Source organism: Miscanthus floridulus, chromosome 14, assembly GCF_019320115.1.
Source record: "Miscanthus floridulus cultivar M001 chromosome 14, ASM1932011v1, whole genome shotgun sequence".
Taxonomy (NCBI): domain Eukaryota; kingdom Viridiplantae; phylum Streptophyta; class Magnoliopsida; order Poales; family Poaceae; genus Miscanthus; species Miscanthus floridulus.
In genome coordinates this window covers 57761690-57780219 of record NC_089593.1, presented here as the reverse complement: position 1 = coordinate 57780219, position 18530 = coordinate 57761690, and the positions used below count along the sequence as shown (strand labels likewise).

At 47.7% G+C, this 18530-nt stretch overlaps 2 protein-coding genes and 1 pseudogene across 2 annotated transcripts; 1 reads left to right on the top strand and 2 right to left on the bottom strand.

The window, feature by feature from the left end:
• The first annotated feature begins 10138 nt into the window (after window positions 1-10138).
• Window positions 10139-12811, top strand: LOC136504482 (protein RTF1 homolog). The gene is made up of 2 exons (XM_066499422.1): window positions 10139-10312; window positions 10460-12811. Exon 2 carries the CDS (start codon window positions 10492-10494, stop codon window positions 12439-12441), a length of 1950 nt encoding a protein of 649 aa, XP_066355519.1. The 5' UTR covers window positions 10139-10312; window positions 10460-10491; the 3' UTR covers window positions 12442-12811.
• Window positions 12812-13341: 530 nt separating this feature from the next.
• Window positions 13342-14268, bottom strand: LOC136503487 (uncharacterized; annotated as a pseudogene).
• A 244-nt stretch (window positions 14269-14512) lies between these two features.
• LOC136502584 (uncharacterized) lies at window positions 14513-15579 on the bottom strand. Its single transcript, XM_066497834.1, has 2 exons — window positions 15314-15579; window positions 14513-15158 (listed from the first exon to the last, which is right to left on the bottom strand). The coding sequence occupies exons 1-2, from the start codon at window positions 15479-15481 to the stop codon at window positions 14784-14786; spliced, it is 543 nt and encodes a 180-aa protein (XP_066353931.1). The 5' UTR covers window positions 15482-15579; the 3' UTR covers window positions 14513-14783.
• Between the last annotated feature and the right edge of the window lie 2951 nt (window positions 15580-18530).

Sequence of the window (18530 nt, the reverse complement as noted above, 5' to 3'; positions counted from 1 at the left end):
TATAGCATCATGTCTTCGTATTTCTTCGAGGTGTGAGAACTGGTGAGGAGGTGAGGTATGCCTTGAGCTTTTTGAACGCTTCGTTGGCTTCTTCTGTCCACTCGAACTTGTCTATCTTCTTCAGCAATTTAAAGAAAGGTAACCCTTTTTTCGCCCAGTCTTGATATGAAACGATTGAGGGCCGCCATGCAGCCTGTTAGTTTCTGCACATCTTTGACACTTTGAGGAGGGCCCATGTCTGTTATGGCTCGAATCTGCTTGGCGCTTGCTTCGATTCTGCGATGACTGACCAAGAATCCGAGTAGTTGTCCTGAAGGAACTCCGAATACACACTTGCTTGGATTCAGTTTCCACCTCCATCTTTTTAGGTTTTCGAAAGTTTGCTTTAAGTCTTCGATTAGTGTATCTGGGTTCTTTGTCTTTACCACTACGTCATCTACGTATGCTTCTATGTTTTCGCCGATCTGATCACCAAGGCATGTTTGGATAGCTCTTTGGTAAGTTGCACCAGCATTTTTTAGTCCAAATGACATGGTTTTGTAGCAGTAGGCACCGAATGGAGTGATGAAAGATGTCTTGCTCTGGTCTTGTTCCTTTAATGCAATCTGGTGATATCCTGAATAGCAATCAAGGAAGGATAATAGAGTAGATCCTGCTGTTGAATCAACTATCTGATCAATGCGTGGTAGCCCAAATGGATCTTTCGGGCAGTGTTTATTGAGATCTGTGTAGTCGACACACATGCGCCACTCGTCCGTATTCTTTTTCTATACCAGGACTGGGTTTGCTAGCCAATCTGGATGGAGGATTTCTCTGATGAATCCGGCTGCCATTAGTTTTGTAATTTCCTTTTTAATTGCTGCCTTCTTGTCGGGAGAGAATCGTCGTAGTCGTTGCTTCACAGGCTTGGAGCCTTCATTGATATCAATTCTATGCTCAGCCAACTCTCTTGGGACCCCTGGCATGTCGGCCGGCTTCCAAGCGAAGATATCCTTGTTGTCCCGAAGAAAGTTGGTGAGCGCGAGTTCCTATTTTGCCGATAGGTGGGCACTGATGGTTGCCGTTTTTGAGGGATCACCGGTGCCCAGGTCGATTTGCTTGACGTCGGCTTCTTTTGGTGGTGCTAGGATGCTTGGTCTTTTAGCCGGTATCTCGAGCTCTTCTGGGCTCATTTCTGCTGCAACAGTGGTTATTTCTTTTCTTCCATTGTTGGCCTATGCTTTTGCTGCAATTTGGATTGCCTGAACATCACAGTCAAATGCGCACTTCAGATCACTCCGAAGAGAGAGAACACCGTTAGGCCCTGGTATCTTAAGCAACAGGTATGGATAATGCGGTATTGCCATGAATTTTGCTAGTGCTGGGCGCCCGAGGATTGCGTGATATGATGAATCAAAGTCCGCGACTTCAAATTTGATGAATTATGTACGGTAGTTCGAGGGAGTCCCAAAAGTAACCTGGTAGGGTGATTTGTCCAAGTGGCATTGCTGCCTTGCCGGGTACTATGCCATAAAAAGGCAGTGCTCATTGGTGTGATCATCCCGGTGAGTTGTAGTCCCATCTTCCTTAGAGTTTCTAAAAAATGATGTTGAGTCCGGCTCCTCCATCGATTAGTACTTTCGTAACAGTCATACCGGCAATGGTTGGATCTAGAACCAGTGGGTAATGGCCTATGTTTCCTACGCTGGTCCATTGGTCTTCTCTTGAAAATTGGATTGGATACTCTGACCAATTGAGATATCTTGGTGTAGCAGGTTCTGCTGCCATGATGGTTCGTAACGCTAGCTTTTCTTGATGTTTGCTTCTGGAATCTGAACTCCAGGCAAAGATTACTGCCACTGTCCCCCTGGATTTTTGGAATCCCTTGTCTTCATAGTTGTCTCCTTCTTTTTTCTGATTGTCTTCTTTATTGTTCCCCTTACTATCTTTTCTTGTGTATCTTTCGTTGAAGGTGTAGCAATTTCCAATGGTGTGTTTTCCATTGGGGTGCAAGGGGCAACGTATGTTCTCGATGTCATCATATCTTCTGGGTTTTGAAAACTTCTTTGATTTGTCAGCCATTGCTACTGTGTTGTCTGGACCACGCTTTCTCTCCTGATGTCTACTGTTTCGAGGAATTTGCCTGTCTGGGTTGTCTCTGTTGTTTCTATCCGGGAATCTTTCTCTTGTTTTTTCCTCTACAGTAATCATCTTTTCCACTGTTCGTCTGAATTCTTCATTGTTTCTTGGGTTTTCTTTGTAGAAGTCTTGAAATTGCCACCTAGCCATGATTCCGTGCGAGAAAGCTTCGATTACTTCTCGTTGGGTGATGTCATGTACTTGAGCTCGTAGTTCGCCAAATCATCGATAGTAATTTCTTAGACTTTCCCCTCCTTTCTGCTTGAGTCCTTTTAACTCTGCATGGGTGATTGGATGTGTAATAATACCCGCGAAATTTTCACAGAAAGCTCTTTGCAAGTCTTCCCAATTTCTGATTGATCCTAGGATTTAATTTGTCAAACCACTGAAGGGGCATGGTTTCTAGGGCCATGGGAAAGAACAAGGTCTTGATGTCATCGTCTCCTCCGGCCAATTCAATCGATTGTGAGTAAATCCTGAGCCATTGCTTTGGTTCGGTCTTGCCATCGTACTTGGAGTGGTTGGACGGTTTGAACTTGTGAGGTAGTCGTATTGAAGCCAGTCTGTTTGCAAAACAGGGGAATCTATCGTGCGTTCTGGCTTCTGTGTATTCTGATTCAGCGCCCCCTTCTTGCCAACTGTTGTCTTGGTGAGAGTAGTTTTGCGTAGCTATCCTTGTTGGTGCTTTGCTTCTGGCTTTCCTTGTTTGTTCAACCCGGTCTTTTTTATTATGATCTCTTCTACTTTCTCCATTGTGACTTCCGCTTGGTCCAAGTCTCTCGAAGGCGGACTTCCTTTGATTTTGATTTTCCTATTCATGAGATGTTGACCTGTCTGGTAGTCTTGAGTGGGCCCTTCCGTCGTGCGTCCTTAGGACTGTTGATCGGAGGAAGTCCCGAAGCTGTTCTTGTTTTTCATTGGGATGTGAAGTCGCCCTGAGTTCTTCTAGCGCTTCTCGGATCTTATCGTAGGGTGTATTCGCTGCTCATCCTTCTTCGACCTCTCGCTCTGATTTTCTTCTGTTGTACTCGGCTAGATCTGACTCATATTTGATCCAAGTGTCCTTTCGCTGCTTAGCACGGCGTTGACGTCCTTGTTTCAATTTGTTCTTTCTTTCTCTCGCTTGCCTCTGACTCTCGGTCTCACCATCGTGCCCCTGGATAAATGGTGATATGTTGGATTCGGATTCATCTGAAGACCTAACGTCGGGTGCTTCTGGGGGGATCAATGGTGATCGAGGACGGCGAATCATGAATACTTCTCTAGCGTGAGTTGTTCTGTCATCGTCGTTGATTTCTGTACTACCAGAACTGTTGATAACTTCAGTAGAGGTTTCAAGATCACAGATCGAGTCTCCTTCTTGGTAGGGTAGAGTTGTTGTTGTCGTATCAGTCGACTAGTTGGGTGCCGTCATCCTCAGGAATGGAACCTGGCCAGTGGACGATGCAGTCTTGAGATGTTATAGGTTAAAACGAGACCTTCCTGGGCTCCCTTCAGCGGCATTCTAAGCACGGGATAGGTGGATCCTTCGGGCCATGTCTGATAAGATGTTGCCATGTTGTGGAGTCCGAACGAAAGAGGACCCGACTTCTTTGAAGTACTCTCAGTGTACTCCGAGTAGTATTCTTGATAGGTTGACGTCATGTTCCGGAGCTTTGTCAGAAAAGAACTCGGTTTTCCGAAAGAACTCGGATAAGACTTCGTCTTGGAAGCGGAACTTGAGTTTGAATCGGATGCGTGAAGTCACGAAATCCGAGTTGGATTGGACATTACGAGCTGCGTGAATCTTCCGGCAAGCTGATCTGTTGTTGTCGTCGAAATAGAAAAGTCCTGATGATGATCTGAATCTTTGAGGAGACGGCCTTGGAGCTTGCCATCGTCGCCTGCCTCGCAGATCCATGAACCGAAGATGAAGGTCGATCCCTTCGAGAAGATCATATTGTCGAGGTCCATCGAGCTCTCGGATGCAAAGTCACCAAAAGCCCCTACCTAGCGCGCCAGCTGTCGATGTTTGACCACCGATAGCCTGCCACGGGGGTACCCGGGGCAGTATGTTCGGGCTTCAGCGTATGCGGAACTCGACGGTTAACGCAAGAGATAGTCGATTTATCCTGGTTCGGACCCTCGATCTCTGATCGAGTAATAGCCCTACGTCCAGTCGGCGTTAGCCTTCGCGTTGGATTGATTGTCAAGTGTTGTGTTGTATAATTGTTCTCTGAACTCCCGATCCAAGGAGCCCTACCCTCCTTTATATAGTCAGGAGGCCAGAGTCCTAGTCGGTTTACAATGAGAGTTCCTAGTAGGATTACAGAGTAATACTGCTACTAAGATTATAGGGGAAGAATCCTAATTAGACTAGGTCTTCTCCCTTCCTTGCAGGGTATCCCATGGGTCCCGCACCGACAATGAGGCAAACCCTTCGTGATTTTGGATGTCAAATCACCAAAATCCCACTCTTGTGTGACAATGAAAGTGCCATAAAGCTAGCAAACAATCTCATAAGCCACTCAAGAACCAAATATATAGACATCCGATATCATTTCTTGAGAGACCACGAAACCAAAGGAGATATCAAAATTCATCATGTGAGCACCGAAAATCAACTAGCCGATATCTTCACTAAGCCTCTCGATGAGTCAATGTTTTGTGCTTTGCGTAGTGAGCTAAATATACTTGATTCTCGTAACATGGTTTGAAATATAGCACACCTCTGTTTGACTACTTAGCAACATAGGAAAATGATTTAAAAGGGTATTATATTGTGTTTCAAAACCATTTCAAAAGGCCAACTAAGTGTCATGACCATTGTTTGTATTGTTGATTGCTTACTGGTCATGATATTTAGAGAACATATATCCATATCTGAGGTGAAGGAGGTCATAAAATTTCAGCGTAAACCCTGCAAAATTGGCACAGCGGCAGTGCCGCCCATCTTGGCCGGCAGTGCTGCTCTCTGAAAACTGGGCCATTTTTAGTCAATTTTGGCTGGATCGCGAGGCCTGTTTTCTTCTACTTATTCCTTCTCTGGCCCCCGACCCAACTCTCTCCTTCTCTCCCAGCCAACGCCGATGCCCGTGCTTCTCTCTTCCTCTCTCTCAAGCATGCGCCACCACTGTTCTTTGTGGACTGCCACCCTAGCAGTGCCACCCCTGCAGCCGGCCGAGACTCTTCTTCGCTGGTCACTGCCGGAGGCTCCTGGCCGAGCCGTTTCTTCTCTTCTCCCTCCACTCCAACGGTTTGGAAGCAAGATGAAACCCTAACCCTTTTTGATCTATGCAATGTGAAGCTTTTAGTCATGGATTTTAGTTTCTAGTGGGGTATGAAGGATTTAGAAAGGTTTTTGATGGTTGAATCGAGTTGATTTTAGATTTCACCGGTTGAATGATTTTGGGGAGAGTGGCAATGCCTCCCTTGGGACCATTAATGGCACCCCTAGCAGATTCAAACTGCTATTCTCAAGTTTATAAATTTGATGAAGTTCAGAATGGATTGGATTCATTTATCAAAAATTGTTTCTAAAGTTTTTCATACCCAATCTTTCAAATTCATGGCTAGGGTTTCATGTATTCTTTGCTTAGACTGTGATTCTGAAATTGTGATGATGAATAGACACTGTTGGAAATAGGATTTAACCAGAACGAGAAAGTTGAAGATGAAATAGTGAAGCAACTGAGGGCGGCAGTGCCGGCCTCAGGGGGCGGCAGTGCCGCCCTACCATGCTGATTCCAAATCTAGCACTGCTTCCTGTGTCATCTTCAAAATTCTTTTTCTTGTTAAAACCTGCTTGTAGCTGTGTCTAACTCATTATCTTATACAGTTTCTTATCAAGTCTCATCTATATTGCATAGATGGACCGAGGTAAAAGAAAGGTGTTGACAACCAAGCAAAAGGTCAAGAGAGGCAGGGGACAGGCAAGCTATAACCCCAGAGACAGAAATCTTGATGAAGACCTTGCTGAAGAGGAAAATATTCAGAGGATGGGAAGAACCATTCAGGTGTGGCCTGATTCTCCTCTACACATTTCAGAGTTTGATAGCAGCTACATGAGAGATAACACTAATAGGTTCGACCTCATTCCTCCCCAAAACAGTGATGATCATAGAGTTGTTGATTATTCCATGAGTTGGAAGAAGACTGGTGAAGCTAGAGAGATTGATCCCTACTCCTCTGACAGATCAAATGGCATTGATTATAGATTTTGGAATGTTTTCCAATCTGATTTTTATGCCACAACCATCCTATCCAAGTCAAAGAGCAAGATTAGCAAGATGCAGTACATTGACTTTGGTGACTTGGAGAGTAGGGATGATCATCAGTTTGCTACAACAATCAAGACCTGTGACCGCTTTGAGATGACAGACATCATGAGTTTCAGGTATGATTAGAACATGGAGATTCTTGCTCAGTTTCATGCTACTTACTATTGGAATAGGGAAGTGGATGAGCTTTATTGGATGACTGATGGGCGACATTATCGCATTGATTTTGTCACCTTCTGTCATATTCTTGGTTTTGGACACATCCACAGGGGATATGAGAGGATACATAATGAGCGTCATTTTGAGCCAATGGAAGTAAGCTTCATGTGGGAGGATCAAAATCTTGCAGTTCCTGATTGGTCAAGAACAAAGCTTAAGAGCTTCTATTACATCATGAACAATCTCTTCAGGATCACTCTCAACCCTAAAGACAATGCAATAGATTTGAATGGCTATATCACTAATGTGTTGTCTAGATTTCCCAGCAGTGAAAAGTTTAATGTTCTAAGATTCATTTGGGTTGAGCTAGCATATGCCATGGATGATGGGAGGAGAACTTTGCCCTATGCTCCTTACCTCATGTTTATGATTGAGAGAGTGATTGACATGTGGTTCCCTAAGGATTGTGAGCACACTGTTTACAAGATCAAAAGGACCCATGGTGGTTTAGGGGGACTTGGCTCAGCTACTCAACACACTGGTTCTGAAGGACTTGGAGATAGTGGGGCAGTAGGCTTTCACTCTTCTGGAGCTAAACACAGAGATATTCCTGAGCCGTCCAGGGCTAAGGAACAAAAGAAGAAGTCTAAGTAGGGAAAGATGAGTGCATGAATGAAGGCAATCTTTGCTCATTGTACATATGCTTCTCAGACTGCTTATGAGGATAAAATGGAGAATAGAGAAGCAGTGAGGCGTGCTAGGGAGATGGCAGGGCTGCCATCACTTCCACCAGTGCAGCCACCACCTCAGTTTCCTAACTTGCCTCGCCTTTCTTCTTCTGATGAGGAGCAGGATCAGGCAGATGAGCACCATGATGAACAACCAAATGATCAGCAGCATGAGCACTCATATGAGCCATTCAGTCAATACTATGGGTACCCACAGGGACAACATTTTGAGGAGCCCCCAAGTCAGCAGGACCTTGGTCCAGAAATACACCCTACAGAGGCCGATCCATAGGTTCAGGTAGCTTTGTTTCGCACATATTCTAGGAGACCGCGTCCTTCGACGGATCAGCCAGGGCCTTCCACTTCAGCTGGGGTAGCACCTCCACGACGTTCAGCACGCTTCACTTCACACACCCACATCGCCGGACATGCCCGCGTCGACTCCGACAGTGATAAGTGATCTCTCTGCTTTTTCTTCTCTTTTTGGTACTTGATGCCAAAGGGGGAGAAAATTAGAGGGGTCAATAGTTTTTCGACGCCATATGTTCTTCGCTGCTGCGCTTGATGTTCAGATCCGATAAGAGTAGTTGTTAGGTTGTGAGTTTGAGAGTCGCTCAAAACTCTATTTTATGAAATTATGCTACTTTGTGACTTTATTTGCTTCGGATATGGACATGTATTCATGGTTACAGTTTTAGCTTGTCATATTCTGTGTTTAAATTGTTTTATATCCATATGATCTGCTGTAGAAATCTGATTGCTATCTGACTAACATAGTCAGGACGGCAGTGCCGCCATATGGGGCCGGCAGTGCCGCCCTCTGCTGTATCAGCCGGAATCTTGTGTGCTTGAACTGATAAAACCTGTCATATGCATCAAGTTTATTCCTATGACACTTAGTTCAACACCCCACAACAGGCATGGATGTAGGGGGAGGTTCCCATCATACCTAAAATATGAATCATGGTCTTTCATGCCAATTTGAGAATTCAAATCTTTATTCACATATTTAGGGGGAGGCTCCTACACCCATGGTTCGAAAATCTCAGTTTAGATTTCATATCATTTGTAAGCTCTAATTGGGTTGTCATCAATTACCAAAAAGGGGGAGATTGTAAGTGCAATCAAGCCCTATTGTGGGTTTTGGTATTGATGACCACCAAATTAGAGGACTAATAAGATTTATCAAGATGACAAGCAGTGAATCAAAGAATGAGGATGATGTACAGGTTGTAGGTGTCCTAATTACAAAAGGTGGCCAGACCTAGCTCAAAGGAGGTTTAAATTCTTTTGTGTTTTGAATTTGAGTTTAGGGAAAGCCGTACTATTAAGAGGGATTTTAGGACAGTTGGTCAACTGTTGAATCAGATGCTCAAATTCACAGATCTACATCCTCCCACCTAGTCAAAACAGCTAGCCAAATTTGATATCATATTACCTATTTTGGCTAGAGCGGCAGTGCCGCCCTGTTAAGAGCGGCAGTGCCACCCTTAACTGATCGTTGGGCTCGGAGGGTATTTATACCCTTCAGGCCCGGCCCACAACGGTCATCTTCTCCACTGAGTCATTTAGCTCGAAATAAGACAGAACCAAAGCTCACCTCTCTCCTCCATTGTTGCTCCTCCATCCCTCAAGCCAATCCTTGATTCCAACCATTAAAACTTGAGAGAAAAGGTAGCAAAACTCGATTGGAGAGAAGATCCACTGATTCCCAAAGTCTAAGAGCATTTGGTTCACGTTTGGCCGGCGGTTCTAGGGTTTGTTACTCTTGGAGCTTGCTCCTAGCCGGCTAGGCGTCGCCCTTGTGCTTGCCAACTTGTGTTGCAGCCTTGTGAGGTTTGTAACCTCATTCAAAAGCTAAGAAATCATCCCTCACTTCAAGAGTTCACTCTCTTGATTTGAGAACGAGGGTAAGGCAAGCTTTGGTGGCAAGCTCAAGCCTTTTGTGGCTTCCTCAACAACGTGGACTTAGGCAAACCTTAGTGGTGAGCTGAACCACGGGATAAATCTTGTGTCTCGCGTGCTTCATCTTTACTATACTTGCAGTTCATCTTAGTGCTAGCGGTTGCTAGGGTTTAGTTGCTCGATTCATTGTTATGTGAAGTTTCTGTGGTATCCAGTCTTTGAACTGGATCTTGACTTTATATTGTAGGATTAAGCAACTAGTGGGGTCAGGTTTATATCTGTTAAATCTCAACTGTGTTAGATCATTTTTCGTAAAGCGATAGTGGCGCCCTGTAAGGTCGGCAGTGCCGCCCTTTGTTCTAACAAAGTTTTGAGTTGAATTTTTACAGGCCTATTCACCCCTCCTCTAGGCCTTCTTTATCTTCATGTAGATCCTACAAAAAACCACCCATGATGCAATTTCAAAAGTTGACCAATTTTGTAGCTCGTGGAGCGAAATCGACGATCACAATAGTTGAGCAAGGTAAATAGTGCTTTTTCCCCAAAACAAAGAAACATATGACTGAGTTGCCAAATGCCCATGGACCATAGTACTCTCTCTGTTCAAAGAAAAAAGAGCAATTCTAAATGAGTTTACGTCAAAATATGCCAAATATGATTAAATATTAAAATATACTAATATTTATCATACTAAATAAGTATCATTAGAATTGCCATCAAATATATTTTTATAGAATATTTATTTAATATCATAAATATTAATATTTTTATCTATATATTTGATTAAATTTAGATAATTTAACAAGAAAGCACGTAGAATTACCATTTTTTACACGGAGGTAGGAACCTTATACAAGTGGACTTTTTTTTTGAGGAAATTATACAGGTGGACATGGTTGGCCCTGATGCAACCGGGCTTTCTACGGGCCCAACGCTGGCTATAGCAGACCAATGCCCTCACGGCCCACCCCGATCTCATAATCGTCGTCTTCTCCCCCCTCGTCGCGGCTAGGGCCGGCGAACCCATCTCCTCTTCTCTTCCGGCGGCGTCTCCGTCGATCAACTGCGCCGCCTTCGCCCTCATACCCCGGAGGGAGCCGTCATCGTTACCTGCGCCGACCGACGCCTCTGTTGCCTCTCAAGGTGCGTGTCCTATACATCCTCCTCGGAGCTGTTCCCAGCTGTGGTTCCTCACCCAGATCCAGGACGGACCGGCGATTCCTGTTTTATTATCTAGCATTTTGGAGGTGTGGAAAGATCTTGTTTTTATGGGTTGTTTTGGTTGTGTAGGGGTTGCACGAGGAGGAGGGTCGGGCTTCGCCATGTCGAAGCCGAAGTCGAACCTAGATGATCTGCTTCTGCAGGCCGCCGGCCGGACGGGGAAGAACCAGTCCCGTCCTAGCAACCAGCGGTGGAACTCTGGGGGGAGCGGCTCCGACGGCTTCGACGACGACTCCGACTCCGACGCCGCGCCGACCTACTCGAGGAAGAAGCCTTCGCAGGTACCGCTCAAGAAGCGGCACCAGCCGGAGAAGGGCGTCCGGCGTGGCGGCGGTGGGTGGAAGGACGAGGATGAGGACGAAGATGGGCGCCGGAGTGGCGGGGAGGACTCGGACAGCGCCCCTTCAGTCGGGAGTGACCTATACAAGGATGAGGACGACAAGGAGCGTCTAGAGAGCATGTCTGAGCTGCAAAGGGAGATGATCCTGCACGACCGGGGCGCCCGCCGCGACGACTACAAGCTCAAGCAGCGGGCACGTGCGTCCTCGTCCAAGACGGACAAGGTGGGTGCGCGAAAGGATAGCAGCCCACCCCCGCCGCCAAGCCGGATGCGGTCTTCAACCCGAACTGACAAGTCTGGATCTGCCGCCAAGAGCGCGCTGGACGAGCTGCGGGCAAAGCGGACTATGCGGCAACAGGACACGGAGGCGCGCAACAGGTTCAATGTCCTGCTCCCACATAGTGGCTCACCGACTAGGCGTAGGGCTGGGAGCCCCCCAAGTGATGGGAGCAACGATGGTGATAACAGGGGTAGGCTGAATGATCATGGGAGGATTTCTGATGATGGCAGGGATGATGAATTTGATGAATCGCCGAGTAGGCTTGACCCACTCAAGTTTGATGATGTGAAGAGTATTACCCTCAGGAGGTCAAAGCTGGTGAAATGGTTCATGGAACCATTCTTTGATGATCTAATTTCTGGGTGTTTTGTGCGGCTAGGTATTGGCAAGACAAAGTCTGGGAACCCGAGATACAGGCTGTGCATAGTGAGGAATGTGGATGCAAGCGATCCGGATCGGAAGTACAGACTCGAGAGCTACACGACATGCAAATATCTCAATGTTGTCTGGGGTAGTGAGGCTGATGCTGCCCGGTGGCAGATGACTCAGGTATCAGACTCCCCACCCAACGAAGAAGAGTTCAAGGAATGGCTGCAAGAGGCTGAGAAGAATGGTGCGCGTATACCGACTCGTCAGGAAGTGCTGGATAAGAAAGAAGCCATTCAGGAGGCCTATAACTTTGTGTATTCAGCACAAACTGTACAGCAGATGCTGAAAGAGAAATCAGCTGTGAGACGCCCTATCAATGTTGCTGCTGAGAAGGATCGGTTGAGGAGTGAGTTGGAGATGGCTCTGAGCCGTAGGAATGAAGCTGAAGCAGAGAGGATTCGTGCGAAGCTGAAAAATCTGCAAAACGGGCCACAGCCAGTGTCAAAAGATGATAAGGCTGCAAAGTTGGAGGCTATGAACCGGAAGAACCGTGCTGATAACTTCAAGAATGCTTCAGAACTGAAACCTGTAAATACATCTTTGAAGGCAGGAGAGGCTGGATATGACCCTTTCTCAAGGAGGTGGACAAGATCAAGAAACTATTATGCATCGAAGCCAGGAGGAGATAATGCTGAAGAAACTGCCAACGGGTCCAGTAGCAATGTAGTGCCTAGCAATGAAGATATGGAGAGCAAGGCTCAAACTGGTACAGCAGCCACAACAGCAGCTCAAGTGGCAGCAGCTGACGCCGGGAAGCTCATCGATACCAATGCACCAGTGGATCTGGGAACAGAATCAAATGTGCTGCATACATTTGAGCTTCCTATATCATTGTCTTCTCTGCAAGAATTTGGTGGAGCCAAGGGCCTGTTCGATGGTTACATGGCAAGGAGGCAGAAGATAGAAGCTACAATGGGGTACAAAGTGCCTGACAACGATGGGAGGAGGCATGCTTTAACCCTGAGTGTGAGTGATTACAAACGGCGACGGGGTCTCCTCTGAAGGGTATCTGTGATTGTGCTGGGCACTCAATGGATTCAACTATCCGCCTGGCTTCAGCGCCTCTGCATTGCTGTGACAATTGTCCAGATCATCTGCATTTTGCCTTGTCTTCCTATAAGTAACACAAAACATGCAGAGTATACAATTTCTTTTCATAAATATTACCTGATGTATGACTGATTATGTCACTGACATCATGTTTATATCTGTGGATTGTGTTATGATCGTATCCTTGTTAGCTGCAAAAACTGGATTCCATAAATAGTTGAGTTATTTTTCTGATTCATGTTTTACAAGGTCGCATGCGTGAACATATAGCAGAGCTAGCTTATTAACAGCCTCATTTCTGGTTCGAAGAAGTCTTTGGTTCATATATTTTATTCTTGCTCCAAATATTATTTGGTTCGTTTTTCTTGTTTTTTCTTTTATCGATCCCTCTTTGAGAGTATTGGGTTCATGCTGAAATTATGCATATTCTGCTGAATGCCATAATTTTAAGCTATTGCAGTTGTGTCTACTGTCTCTGTCTGATGGCTAGTATACAAGGTGTATGTAAATATTCAGTGACCAAAACTCCTGTTCCTGTTGTAATTCAGGGTATTTATAAAGTGAAATTTATGCCGGATGCTGTAGCAATTATTGTTGCACCGTTGGAGCTGTAAGAATGCAAAATTGCATAAAATGTGTCAAAATATTCTGCATGACAATGCTAAGCAAGAACCTTCATAGGCTGGGACTCCTTAATCCACCCCACACCCCGCAAAAAATAAAACAGGAGAAAAGGATTGAACGAAACAATGCAAAAAACAGCTAGACATGCCCATAAAACCACTCTATCAAAATTTCTCATTCATGTGGCCAGAAAGCGACCCAACACTGGGTACAATGTACATGAGCAGATATCATTGTTTTTCACCAAGGCATCTCTTATTCATCTCGGATCAAGATGGTTCTTCCATGTTCCTGCATTCGATTAGTTTATTACATAGCGAAGCCTTATGGTCAATTGATTACGCAAAAGGTTAGCACTTGAACCAACATTAATCATTCTTCGCCTTAATAAACTTCTTGATGATGCCCATCATCTCACTTCCAGGGAATCGTCCAAGGCAGCCCCTCGCAGTGGCAACCTCGTTGAACTCACACAAAGCATCACCACTGAAAGCTTTAAGTTGATCAGGCTTGCGCTCCAGTGATTCTATATCGTCAAACAAATCTTCTCCGGACTTTACTGAAGGGAGGGGGAAATCATCAAGTTGTGTGTTTGTAACATTATCCTCCCCTAATGGCTGCTGCATAATCTCTGAGTCTGCATATTGCAAATGGGACAGGTTCGAAGCTATGATCACCATATTCAACAGGAGTAGAATGGTCTCCGGTGACACAAAGAAAGTACTGGTAGTGTCCGGCCTTTTCAGCTTCCCAAAGAAGCCTTGCAAGCTGACCAATAGCACGATCAACAGCTTCTAGACCCCGTACCTTTAACTTGACAGCCTTATCATGACCAGCATCATCAATGGCCTGTAGTGACATTATAAGAGCTATCAGAATCACATAGTCAGTATGAGTAAAAAGAACCTGAATATGCATTTTACCTTTATGTGCAGGAACCCAAAGTCATATCCATTTTCTCTTCCAGCTTTATGGGCCTGTTTGGATGACGCACTGGCCCCTGGCTGCTTGCCAGGCAACGCATCCTGGCCACAGGCACAAGAAATCGGACAGCCTGGCATTCTTGCCTGTCTTCTGAGTTGTCTGGCAGTCACCATCTAAACAGGCCCTATATTCATCCCCTCCAGGCACAAAAACACGAGGTGGTGTATTCATGTTGTAGCAGCCGGGCCTGTTCTTCTAACCATGACATTTTGAAGTTCCATGCTCATATAACAACATGAAGCATTGCATTTCGTTAAATGCAAATAAAGATGCCAAAAGGTATGAAAAGAAGAACATCTCCATCATAGGCCAAAGCTGGCGAGTTTGCCACATGAAAACAGGAGCCTCTTGTTCGTCGATCGAATCAGAGTTGTTAACCTGTTCGTTTGATCGTATCAGCCATACTTATCAGCTATGATACAATGTTTTTCTCTCGCAACAAAACATCATCATCCGGCTTATAAGCCACATAAACGATCAAGCGAACAGGTTCATATGGCCGCTTCAAAATATCATCAGTCCGCAGATTGAAACTACCGAATCGGAAATGTCTGCCTTGACGCTGTTATTAGAGCACTAGCCATTTCACCTATCTAGCTAATTTCGTACTTGAAACAACTGAGGAGACCATCGAATGAGAGGTGCAATCGCCGCGAGGCAGAAAGTCCATCATCCATGGATCAGCATCAGTAGATGGCGGCGATGTCGGCCCTGATCATCTCCAGGACCTCGGGCGGCGCGGAGGCGGCGGTGACCGTGAGCACGGCGGCGCCGGCGCCGTGGCCGTGGCGCCCCACCGTGGCCACCAGGACCTCGACCCCGCGGCGATGGAACGCCTCCAGCGCCCGCGCCAGCGCGCCGGGGCTCCGCGCCGGCAGCCGCGCGCAGAAGCACACCGCGCCGACGGCCACGGACACCTCGGGCTGCCGCCCGGCACCAGAGGCGGCGCCGGCGCCGACGGTGCCGCGCACCGCGCGATACGTCTCCAGCACGGCCACCGTGTCCTCCAGCATCTTCACCCGCGCCGCCGCCGCCTCCACGATCTCCTCCTTGCTCGCCGGCTGCGCGCGCGCCGTCGACGATTGCCAGGAAACGACGTCGGTCAAACAAAACGCCCAGGCGGTGATTAAATAAAAAAGAGCTCATCTTGCGACAGGACGCGCCGGCGCCGGCGTAGCCAAGAAGCAGGGTCGTCGAGGGCAGGGGACGAACTCACCCGGTCGGTGGGGAGGTTGGGGAGCATCGCGCCCAGCTCAGCGTAGAGGGAGGACACGGTGCGCCGGTTCGGCCGCGCCCTCGGCCGCTGCTCGCCAGCCGACGCCGACGGCCCCGCGGTGGCCAGGGACAGGTCGAGCGGAAGCCATCCTCCTCCTTGTCCATCCATGGCGGAACGACGGGTGGGTGTCTGTACGTGCGTCTCCTCCCCCTCCTCTGGCGCGCGCTGCGGCCTGCGGGGTTTTCTGCTTGTGCAAGAGAGGGAGCGCGTCGGTTTGATCTTGTCTCGAGTCTTGACAAGGAAGGAGAAGAGAAGAGGAGAAAAGAAGCGGGTCGGGTCGTGGTCGTGGTCGTGGTCGTGGCGTGACATGGCGGCCATGCATGTCAGTGTCAGGTGTGCAGTGGCCACGTGACCAAAGTGCTGCAGCGGACTTTGGGGGTGGTGGTGGTTAGCCAGGAATGGAAGCTGCAGCTGGGCTGTTGGGAGGCAGCTGCAGAGGGGGGAGACCGGACGGAGGAGCCGCCTGCTTTGGGAAGCTGGTCAAGCGCGCCGCTCCGGTAGGTCTTCACAACGGGACAAAACCATCTATGACAAAGGCTGCTTCCTCCAGCAGTTGTACTGAAATGAAAAGCCTTTTTTTTCCCCTTGTCTTATTATTACAGAGATTAGTAGGAGGCCTAACGTTACACACTGTTGCATTCTGTGAAAATCGTGGGCATACAAATTCGTGTCTGGACCCTTAGGTAGCAGTTTGGTTGGGAGTCAAAGTGGGTGGGACGGTTCTGTCTCTAATTTCTAGGATAGGACGGGGACAGAACGACTCTATTTTCTGTTTGGTTGATAAGGATGGATCAACCCATTTTGTGTTTGGTTGAAGGGATAAATAAGAATGGGATGAGGGTGAATTTGATGACGTCAGCTACTGTTTAGTGGGACCCACTTGTCATAATCTTTTTAATTTTTTATTTCTTATTCTTCCTATCTTCTTTCCAGGCGTGATGCCTTATCTTCTTCCCCGTGATAGCCTCCCGACGCTCGCACGCAAGCGCCACGGTCGCCGCTCGATGGGTCTCTTCCACGCTCGCCTAGGCTATGGCTTCCCCCATGCTTGCACGCGCTATGGCTGCTGCTGCTCGTCGGACTCCCCCACGCTCCTACGCTCCATGGCTGCTGCTCGTCGAACTCCCTCACGCTCGCATGCGCCATGGCTGCTGCTCGTCGGACTCGCTCACGCGTCGGAGCTCCGTGAGCTGGGGCCGCGCCGCACCGGAGCTCCACGAGCTGGGGCTGTGCCTTGCCTTGCCGCACCGGAGCCCGCGAGCTGGGGCCGCGCCACGCCGCGCCGGAGGAGGCCGCGCGCCCGTTCGTCATCATCTGGAGATGCTAACGCCATCCCACGCCGTCGCAAGAGGATGACCCATCCGCGTTTTTTTCTAGAACGGGCTCGGTCCCGATTTTACCGAATATTTCATGGATATGCTCTAGGTGGGATATCTCAACCAAACAGTCAAAAAGCGGATCCATCCCATCCCCATCCTACCCCATCCTCAGAACCAAACACTACCTTAGAGGACACAGAGATGTTCTTACATAAGTATTTACGGATTTCAAATGGGAAAAGAGGCTAGAGAAGAATTGGCGCATTTGAAATCGGGCAAGAATGAGACTGTCTTGACGTAAGTTCGCTCCAGCATATATGTTAGCATCCAGTGATTGATCTTTGGCCCTGTTCGTTTATCTTATAATTCGTACTTTTTAGCTTATTTTTTAGTCAGAATAGTATTTTTCTCTCACAACAAATCAGTCGGAACAGTGTTTCGGGCCAAAAGGATTTCTTTTTTGAGCTGAGCTTTGTTCCATGGGCCAAAAGGAAGTGAAGCATTTTTTTCTTCCGTTCCATGGGTGGCTTCCCTAGTGAAGCTAAAACTATTTAAAAAAAATATTTGATAAAACAGCTTCTGCTGGGAGAGACTAGTATTTTGAGCTTCACCGGGCTTCTTGTACATGTGAGAAAAGCTAAACAACATCTTTTAGGGAGAAGCTGTTTCAAAAAGATTGTTTAGTAGGAGAAGTTGAAAAACAGCTTTATGAAGCTGTTCTATAAGCTGTACCAAACATGTCATAAGGTAGCGTTTAGTTGGAAGTCAAGTTGGAATGGAATGGTTCTTGTCTCTGGTTTATGGAACGGAACGACTCTATTTTATGTTTGGTTGAAGAGTGATAGGAGAGGGATGGGGCGAACCATGAGCTGAGCTCTGAGCTGCTGACATGGAAAGCAGAAGCTGCCTTTGCCTATTATCATATTTTAATATTTTAATATCTCGAAAGGTTCTTTTTTCAAACCACATCTCCGGCGGTTATTTTTCCGAATCACAGTGTAGATATAAACTATATGTACGCATACTCACTCTTATGAATATATACACACCATACTCATTAGAACACCTCCTAAACATTGAGGCGACAAATCTCAAAATTAATTTCGTTGATGCCTCGTTGTCTACGAGTGTTGGGGACCAATACTAGGGTACTCGAAGAGGAGGGGCTAATGGTCGTCATACGTTAATCCCTCCAGGTAGTCAAGGGTGTGACTACAGCTCCAACCGATACCGAGGCCGCTGGCTCCCCCTCGCCCGACGCTTGAGGGCGAGCTCCGTCTCGCCCGACCCCCGAGGATGGGCTCCGCCTCGCCCGATGTCTGAGGATGGGCTCCGCCTCGCCCGACGTCTGAGGATGAGCTCCGCTTCGCCCGACGTCTGAAGGCTGACTCCACCTCGTCCGACCCCCGAGGGCGGGCTCCGCCTCCCCCGACGTCTGAGGGCTAGCTCCGCCTCGCCCGACGTCTGAGGGCTGGCTCCGCCTCACCCGACCTCTGAGGGCGGGCTGACTCCGTCTCGCCCGACATCTGAGGGCTGGCTCCGCCTCGCCCGATGTCTGAGGGCTGGCTCCACCTCGCCCAATCCCTCGGACACGACACCTGATAGAAGCTCACGTCGTTGCCAATCACTACGGGCCAGAAAGTACAACCCAAGGTCAAACTTTCGGCATCGTGCAGGGAGCGGTCACGTCTCAACACGACCCGTCCCCATGACATGTCATTCCAGATGACTCACATCGCCCACAGTGACGGACGCGTGGTCACTGTGCTGCCTACTCCCTGTACGGCCGCTGATCAGCACGCCGGTTCGCCGCGCCGCCCGCAGGGGCGGGATGGGAC

Excerpts from the sequence above, each read along its gene's own strand:
- LOC136504482 (XM_066499422.1), top strand. The coding sequence starts at position 10,492 with ATGTCGAAGCCGAAGTCGAACCTAGATGATCTGCTTCTGCAGGCCGCC.
- LOC136502584 (XM_066497834.1), bottom strand. The coding sequence starts at position 15,481 with ATGGATGGACAAGGAGGAGGATGGCTTCCGCTCGACCTGTCCCTGGCC. Across the intron at positions 15,159-15,313 it reads CCAACCTCCCCACCGACCGG|CCGGCGAGCAAGGAGGAGAT; the intron begins GTGAGTTCGTCC and ends GCGCGCGCGCAG.